This window comes from Acomys minous (genome assembly GCF_964271855.1).
Source record: "Acomys minous genome assembly, chromosome: 13".
Taxonomy (NCBI): domain Eukaryota; kingdom Metazoa; phylum Chordata; class Mammalia; order Rodentia; family Muridae; genus Acomys; species Acomys minous.
In genome coordinates, this window is record NC_140495.1 from 43,430,093 (window position 1) to 43,439,355 (window position 9,263).

At 40.5% G+C, this 9,263-nt stretch overlaps 2 protein-coding genes across 24 annotated transcripts in view; both read left to right on the plus strand.

Annotated features, from left to right (window-relative positions):
• The window catches only part of MLIP (muscular LMNA interacting protein), a 265,468-nt gene extending 262,945 nt beyond the window's left edge, over positions 1 to 2,523 (plus strand). For all 23 annotated transcript variants that reach the window (XM_084752855.1, XM_084752868.1, XM_084752848.1 and 20 more), the window contains one exon: positions 2,220 to 2,523. In XM_084752855.1, the coding sequence (XP_084608981.1) occupies positions 2,220 to 2,222 (3 nt within the window). In that variant the 3' untranslated portion in view covers positions 2,223 to 2,523. The remainder of the gene's footprint in view (positions 1 to 2,219) is intronic.
• A 1,204-nt stretch (positions 2,524 to 3,727) lies between these two features.
• Positions 3,728 to 4,212, plus strand: LOC311581786 (coiled-coil-helix-coiled-coil-helix domain-containing protein 2-like; the record flags this gene model as incomplete). Its single annotated transcript, XM_084754329.1, has 1 exon — positions 3,728 to 4,212. Exon 1 carries the CDS (start codon positions 3,736 to 3,738, stop codon positions 4,210 to 4,212), a length of 477 nt encoding a protein of 158 aa, XP_084610455.1. The 5' UTR covers positions 3,728 to 3,735.
• Positions 4,213 to 9,263: the final 5,051 nt, after the last annotated feature.

The window sequence follows — 9,263 nt, forward strand, 5'->3', positions numbered from 1 at the left end:
TCATAATCTTAATGGGAGAAAATTTTATTGCTATTATGTGTGTATTTCTTGGAAGTAGCATGAAATCTGGTTTTATATTTTCAAGAACAATTATGCAGATAATATTGCCTTTAATTTGCAGGAAAATGTATGTATACCTGCATTAAAAGATAGCAAAAAATCTGTTTACATTTCTCATTCTTGAAAGAAAATGTTTTCTGCAACACTGGTTTAAAGTTTTACAGGAGACATTCACTTATTAACCAAAGTCAGCGGTAGAGAGAAACAGCTGAAGTAAGATTCTTTTCAGAATTATGGTTTGGTTTTTAAATGTATTAAGTGCTTTATTATATTTTCTTAAAATCACAGTAAGCGTGTTGTTCAGTTGGCAGTAAAACACTGGGTCTGAGGTGCCAGACTGTCAGCTTGAAGATAAGGATTTGTTTATTTGTCTTCATCCTTCCTACGTGTTTACTTTTTTTCCTCTCATGCTTAGCTCTTTAACTATATTGGGATTGGCAAAAGAATGTAGAAACTTCAGAATGCATCTAAAACAATGGCTCTACCTGGCACGGTGTCATGTATCATTTCTAACTAGATGCTGAATTGTGGTCCAAATGTGACTTTGTTCTCCCAGCAGCATCTGAGGGTGGTGGCGAGCATGGGCCGAACTGTTTGTACCATTTCGGCCTCTTTAATCATGTACAGAACTGCAGCATTCCATGTTTGGGAAGGAACTGAGAGGCCACGGGGTATATAATATTTATTTAATGTAAACACATGTATACATCTTTCAGATGACAGCACATAAGCTGTGGTAGTGACTAAGGGCAGACTACTAACTCATGACCAAACCAAAGATGAAAACAAGAGGGAACACTGATTAAACTTAGGCTGGCTGTGGAATACCGTGGCCTTGCATGTGGTATTTAATCTTCTTGGACTTTAATTTCATTCACTGTAAAGGGGCATCAAGATATTATGTTATACAGATATGAATATGTATATATATGTGTTGTTTAGCATACAGTTTAGCATATGTAAGTCATGGCGTTTCATAAATGTGAGCAAAACAATGAGTTAAACATCATTTGTGATATTAATTACTACATGATGACACCTTGAGGAAAGTTTGATTAATAATAGTTTTCATTTATTAGCAATATAAAGGATCTGTGATTTAGTCATTTCCTCAGAGAATCTCAGGCAATAGTGCTCTGGTTCTTATCTCACAGCTAATGGCAGTTCATGGCTGAGCCCTTTAGTGCTGCACAGAGCTGCCCCTCCGCCTTCGAGCATTCCTTCCTTCCTTCTACCATTCTACTGAATACCGTTCATCATAAAGGATGCAGATGTATAGATTTTTACAATGCAATTAGATTTCCTTGAGCCCTTAGACTATGGCCCATCTTGGAGCCAACTCCAAGCCACAGGTCTTTTGGGCCACTGTTCCTGGCCATGATGTAACCTAGTGTAAAGCCAGAAGGGTTGTTCATGAAAGAGCAACTAGCCTCTCTCATTCTCCACTGGCCGTGTTGGATTGTGTCGTCCTCATTCAGGAGTCAACACCTGGAAATAGAAAATGCTAGTAATTTCCTCCATTGTTACTGTATCACAGTGTTCTATCAGACTGTGTTTTGGAAATTAATTTCTTCCCATCTCATCTGTGATGCTTTCTCTTGCCCACTTGGACTTCACTGCTGCAGACATCCATCTTCGTTAGTCACGGTTATCTTATCTGTTCCAGACAGTCTCACTGTATCAACTGGGAACAAATGGAAGTGAACAAATAGAGACATTTTGCAATAGCTCTTCTTTTGCATAGCAATACCATAAGTTCAAGAAAATCGACACAGAAGGAAAGACAAGAGAGAAGTCCTTTGCTGTTTTTTGCTTTATGCCATGGTGCATTTATACGAAAGCTGGACTTTAGTTGAATTCCAGCTCACTCACCCTTCTCATTTTAGATACTAATTTTTAGGGATTGAAGAGGACAATGCTACAAAGACAGATGAGATCCTGCAGGGAGGCGGGACTGGAATTGCACTCTTTAGACTGGACCAGCTCGGAAAGACAGCAATGCTGTTGTGAGACCAGAGCTGATCTGCTGAGTTTCCTGATGAAAGCCTGATGCAGAAACTATTTTCCCTCTTGACACTATATCTACACATGCATGCATAGTGTTCCATGTACTTTTCTAGCTGTCCTCACCTTCATCAATCTATTGTTTTATTTTGCAGTAACGAAGCTGAAGAGGAAGTGACAAGCAGTGTGTGGAAGCTTTGGAACGCTGGTGCTAAGTGCTTGCTAGGTTTAGCTCATGCGTTTTCAGAATGAGTGCTCTGTTAATAAGCTCACCCAGCGGGAGCACCTGAAAGGTCTGCAGCAGCCACATAGCATCACCATAGTCCATGAAACCCAGAGTTGGATGATGGACCTATAGCTTCTTGCGTTGCCATTCAAACCTATAATGCCTTCCATTAAATTGACAGCAATACTAACGCTCCCCGATACTTAGCAGCCAAATAAAGAACTATAGCTAAATACAAGAAAGACTGTGACTGTTTTTTTTATTATAGTTTTGTTTAATGTATGCGCTGTTAACTGAATCAAGTTTCATTATTTCAAAAAGAATATTTGCTGATATTTTTGGGTCCATCAGTGAAACTGAAAACATGAGAAAGGTGGCATTCTTCATAATGCATGCGGATTCCTAAACTGTCAGGGTTCTGACATGCTGTACGGACTGTGTCTCAGGGACATAATATCGGTGATAACAAATATTATGCTATGATGCCTCAAACAGCCATGTCTCTGCTAAGTGGCTACATGGTTCTTAGTTTAAAAAGCTCCTTCAAAGATAGTGCTCCCACAGAGCAAACCCACACTATGATGGCTGTCGCAAGACACCAGCAGGGCCACAGCTCTTGCCAGCCCTATTAAATATGCTCCATTTGTCCCCCAGTTGTCACCCCAGCAGTTGATTTTAGTGTCCTTCTGATAACGTCCTCCTTCTGCCCACCAGGGAGGACCAACACAATGCCCACTAAGGGTCCTCAGCAGTCTCCAGCAGCAAACTTCAGGTAGCATAGAAACCTTTGCAAAAAATGGTTTTGAATTGCCTTTGGCATGTAGCTCACATGTCCTGAGAGACCGATCTCAACTACTGCTTCTTCCTTTCACTGTTTCGTTAGCCCAGCCACCCCACTCAAGGGAGGTTCCTACAAAGGAGCAATGTCAGCCGTCAGTTGGTACCTGGAAATATAAACTTTAGTTTTCTCTACTGGTATTAGAAATGCAAAGGAGGCTTGGTAAAGATCTCTGTTCATCTCTTCCCCCAAACAACTACACCATCTTCATGAACCACTCGATAGATCTTAGCTGTCACTGAGTCCTGTTGTGCACCAGTTACTAGAGATTGCTAAGGTGACTTAATTTGTCTTAACCTTCATAATGAATGATTTTGTGAGACAGATAATTACCTATGTTTTATGCTTATAAAAGTGGGCATATCTAAATGGTTATATCAAGCCAGTAAACGGTAGGGGTAGAAGCCAGGTAATTTAATTCTAGCACCAATACACTTTCACACTTTCTTAATGTTTCATTCATTCATTCATTCATTCATTCACTCACTCATTTACTCATTCCTTTAATTGTTGAGTTGGCCATACTCCTCAGATTACACACAATTGCTATACATTTGGGTAAATCTGAGTTAGTCGGCTCTGAAGACAGAGGTTACTAGCAAGAAGGATGCTACGTGGAAGCCGAAGCTGCACCTCCCAGGTGGCCCCTCTGGCCAGCTGTGCTCCTCAAATGAGGGCTGCTCCCAGAAGAGCACCTGCAGCTCAGCCTCCAGCAGCAGCTGCACCATCTGCAGTTGACTCACCTGCTGCTGCACCCAGGCAGCCAGGCCTGATGGCCCAGATGGCAACCTCTGTGGTTCGACACACCCTGGGTCACGCCGTCACTGGAGGCTTCAATGGAGGAGGTAAGGCTGAGCCCACGAAGCCTGGCGTCACTTACGAGGAGCCTCAGGGATCCCAGTTCCTGCACCAGCAGTCTCGTGGGCCTTGTTCTCTTGAGATCAAGCAGTTTCTGGAGTGTGCTCATGAGAACCAGAGTGATGTCAAGCTCTGTGAGGGCTTCAATGAGGTGCTGCGGCAATGGTTTAATCTAATCAAGAAATTCAAACTAAAGAAATGTAAAGTGGCTTTACGAAATTGTTAGTGCAAGTATGGAGCCTTATTTCTACAGCTCCATTGCTTCAGAACAGCCATCAAAGAGTTCTAACTGCAGATGTTCACCAAGGCTTGTAGTGTTGGTGGCTGTGCGAGTGGTTGGCATTGTGCTTTGTGAGTTAATATAAAGTTATTTAGAAAAAAATTGGGAAAATTCATTCTATTATTTGATTATTAATACTTTCAAATTTTCCCTTGCAGAAGGCAAATATTCTTATGCATGTTTTGAAGATGTGGTTTGGGGTGTAAGTATTTAGTATGTGTAAATTATACTGCTTATGTTGCTTCCAGTATTGGAGTACCTAGTTTTTTTTTTTGTTTTTTGTTTTGTTTTTTTTTAGATAGTCAAACTCTATTCCTTTAATTTAACTTTATGTTGGGATGTAGTATCAGTGGTATGAGAACAGTATCCATGTGTATGCATACATAATAAATACATAAATATAAGATAAATACATATTTCAGAAGAGGTAGGACCCAAATGCAAAAATAATGAAATAATGTGTACTGCTTAGCTTTGTAGAATATACAGTATAGAGTGCACAGCTATAAAGTTGCTGAGAAACATAAGCCTGTACATTTTTATACAATTTTTTTAATGACCTGAAGTACAAACCTAGCGTTACAACACCTTCTTAGTTTTTATTTATTTTTATTTTTTTACATTTTTATTAATTTATTCATATTACATCTCAATGGTTATCCCTCCCTTGTATCCTCCTATTCCTCCCTCCCTCCCATTTTCCCCTTACTCCCCTCCCCTATGACTATGACTGAGGGGGACTTTCTCCCCTGTATATGCTCATAGGGTATCAAATCTCTTCTTGGTAGCCTGCTATCCTTCCTCTGAGTGCCACCATGTCTCCCCCTCCAGGGTACTTGGTCAAATATGAGGCACCAGAGTACGTGTGAAAGTCAAACCCCACTCTCCACTCAACTGTGGAGAATGTCCTGTCCATTGGCTAGATCTGAGTAGGGGTTTGAAGTTTACGGCCTGTATTGTCCTTGGCTGGTGCCATAGTTTGAGCGGGACCCCTGGGCCCAAATCTGCCTATCATAATGTTTTTCTTGTAGGTTTCTAGGACCCTCTGGATCCTTCAACTTTGCCATTCTCCCATGCCTCTCTCATCTAGAGTCCCAATAGGATGTCCTCCCCTCTGTCCCAGTTTCCTGGTTAGTGAAGACTTTCATGGGACATGCCCCTTGGGCTAGTATGCAGATATAAGTGAGTATATACCATTTGAGTCTTCCTGCCTCTGGGTTAACTCACTCATTATGATCATTTCTAGTTCAATCCATTTGTCCACAAATTTTGGGAATTCCTTGTTTTTAATAGCTGAGTAGTACTCCATAGTGTAAATGTACCACATTTTCTTTACCCATTCTTCTACTGAGGGAAACTTAGGCTGTTTCCATGTTCTGGCTATTATGAATAAGGCTGCTATGAACATGGTTGAGCAAATTTTCTTGTTGTGTGCTGGAGCATCTTCTGGGTATATTCCAAGGAGTGGAATAGCTGGGTCTTGAGGAAGCCCTATTCCCAGTTTTCTGAGATAGCACCAGATAGATTTCCAAAGTGGCTGTACTAGTTTGCATTCCCACCAGCAATGAAGGAGCGTTCCTCTCTCTCTCTCCATGGAGTACCTAGTTTTATTCCTACAGAAGTTCAACAACTCTAAAGACTTTTAATCTGCAGAGGTTGTTGGAATATAGTATCCTGTTTATCTTAGGTTTCCAAAAGCTCGAGTTATTTGTTTTATGTCGTTGTGACAAAGTGACTGATAGTAACATATTAAGACAAAAAGTAAATTTTATTTTAGCTTGTGGTGGTTTCTGACATTTTCAGCCTATAACCCCACTGATTCTAGTCCACGGAGAAGCAAAATATATTGCTGACTGTAGTGTGCAGCACAGCGTGAGTCTGTTCACTTCATAGGGGACAGGAAGAATAGAGATAGGATGGGGTAAGTTGTAATAAAGCCACGACTCTCGCTGTGCTGGACACAGAACCCCTCAAAATAGTGCCATCAATTGAGAACTAAAGCTTTATTACATGAGCCCATGGGGGATAGTTCATAGTCAACATATATGTGTTGAATGCATTGCATTGCCAAGCAAACATTATTACACTGATTTTCTTGGAAAAGTCCTTGAACTCTTTTTTGACCGAGCCATCAAATTAATGAGCACCAAATGTATCAAGAGGGCCTCTCCTCCTTGTCCTGCCTCTAAAGACTCACGTGGCTCTGGACATCGTGTTCTCATGTATTTTTTTTTCAGTATCTTGGTGAAGAAGAGCATGTTACTAGTATGAAGGCAAGAAGGGCGAGTGTTGGCTTTAGGCAGAACATGAAACATGGAGAATCGGCTGCTTTATAAGCTCACACGATGGAATCTGCTGTCCCAGAGAGGTTGGAGTACAGTGAATGTTTCTGAAAAGAGTGGTAAGGACAGTTAATACAGAGCAGACAAATTTGAAGCTATGTGTCCTCTCAGTTTGGGTTTTCAGAAGCCAAAGGTAAGATAATGTTTTAATGCAATTAGTTTTACTCAGTGGTGAGTACTAGGAAAATGTGGTGTTTGTTATAAAGACATTTACCAATATGGGCAACTAGAGCGTGTTCCACCAGGGAATTGGCAGTACATGTGTTAGAATTAGTTCAACACTGAGAAAAAGAAAGATTGGTATTCTATAGCTTGAGTATGAACCTTCACTGGCCACAAATTCTGTTTGTGAGGCTTTTAAACAAACAAACAAACAAGCAACCAAACGTTTCTCTTTGCAAAACCAGTCAGCCTCATTATTTTATCGCGAAGTTGTTCTTTGGAGGAAATGGATACTCTGTTGAACTGTAGTGTTCACTCCTGTTTCTGAAGTAGAGAACAAGAAGAAAGACAAGCGAGTGCTTGAGTAACTAGGGACTACTCTCAGGTTAGTGGCCCCGGCAAGCAGAAACCCCTGCAGGTAGCAAATGGGACTAGAACCTTTCTTTAACTAGACTTGTGTGGATTGCCATATTTGAAAGCATCTTCTACTGGAGATTAATTCAGACAGTAAGAGGATGGCTTTGTAAGAAAGAAGGCTTGCTTTGTTTAGATGAAGTCCTAATTTAGAATTACAACCTAAGGAAAATATTTTTCAGTTTGGTGGGAGCCTGTTGCATTTGAATAATTTCCCCCCTTTTCTACGGTGTACTATAAAATTAACTATTATATTGCTCTGAAGTTTTGAACGCTCAATTTGTTTGACTGGAATTAAATTTTCTTTACTGTATATTTAAAGAGTTTGTGTTGATACATTTTAAATGAAGGTTTTATAATGTGCTTTAAAAATGGTTTAGCAATTCCTCAGTACCACTTAAGCACCTGAGCCTAGATTTTTCATTGGCTGAAAACTCTGGAGATAAATTAAAAAAAATAATAATACTACATAAGACGCAGGAGAAAGCTTCACAAATAATGAAATAAAAACATGAAAATATAAAAGCAAAATCTCTACTCTAGGAACAATAACAGTCTCAAGCTAGTGGGAAAGAGAGACATCCTTGTGTGGCCAGAGGGTGAAGCCAAGCTATGTTGTGGAAGAGTCCATGTGCTGTGGATAGAAAAGGAGATGCTACCTCAGGAGGCTTGGGAAGTCTTTCCACTTGAACTGAGTTATATCCTTAATGTAGGACCCCAGAAATATTTTCCAGGTCTTCTTTTGTGTCTCAGTTGAGTATAAATATAAAATATTAGATAAGAGGAACATAAATTGTGAAGAATTTAATATGAATAGTTTTTGTTTTCTAATAAACATAGTTTATGGAAATTTGTTAAGTCACTTCACGTTAGAGAAAAAAATGTGACCAAGGGACTGCAGATTGGACTCCCTGGGTGAAATATCTGGTGATTTAGGGTACCGGTTTTACTACAGATTCCTAATGCCCTAAAAGCCCAGTGTGCTGTTTGCAACCTCTCTCATGGCACAAGGCGGAGAACATAGAGGGAGATCCAAGGAGCTTGTCTTCAGCCAGAGTCACCACTCGGTGAACCCCAGGTTCAGTCAGGTCCTGTTTCAAAGGATAAAGTGAACGAACAGGGTTTGAACCCAGTATTGATCTCAGGCTTCCACAAATGTGAATGCACAATTACACATCTTGACATCATAGATCATAGTCTGGTTTCCTTAGTATAGTGTGTGTGTGTGTGTGTGTGTGTGTGTGTGTGTGTGTGTGTGATAATAAACAACAAACAAACAAGTAATAAATAACTATACATTAAACCATGCTCTGAATTATCTTAGTCTGGTCCTGGATAAAAACGCATTAAAAAGTTCAACAGGATTTGGGAAAATACATAGGCAAGAAGTCAGGTTTTGTTAGTTATAATATGTTAAATGATAATGCCATGGAGGGGTTTAAAAAACAAAACAAAAACATCATCTTCCCAATATTTTAACCTACACAAAACCAATGACATTTTCTGAAGAAAGAGAAAATCAAAATAAGCCTTCCTGTGAAGTCATGGCTTTTAACCCATTATTGTCCAGTGAAGCCAAAGGGAGTCACTCCTCTGCCTGGGTGCAGTACTATGGGACCAGTTTCTGTGTGTCTTTCTGCAGAGTGCTCTTACAAGCAAGCGCCTTTTCATCTCTCCTTGCCACATCCCCTCTGTGCAGGTGTATCTTTGCTAGTTATTAAGTGGAGATGAAAGCCAGAGCCTGTTGACCAGCTGAGATAGCCTTGAGCCTTTGATTTCTCAGGTTAAGAGTTCAAGTCTCCACTAGAGCAATCAGCAGGAACTCTAGATGGCTGCATCTTGACATTCTACCCTGTGTGCATGACGAGACAAGCCTTTGAGAGCTAAGTTCTCTTCAGTCAGCTCTTCTGAAATTAATAGAATCTGTGGCAGGGTGATGTGCCTACTGAACTGTGGACACAACTCTGGCTTTTAGTGTTCTCTCTTTAAAAGTTCCCCTCCAGCACTCAGTCACCACAGAGGAAGTATCCCAGAGGAGTTGGTCTTCAGGTGTCCTTCAAGCATCACCACACGCTTGGG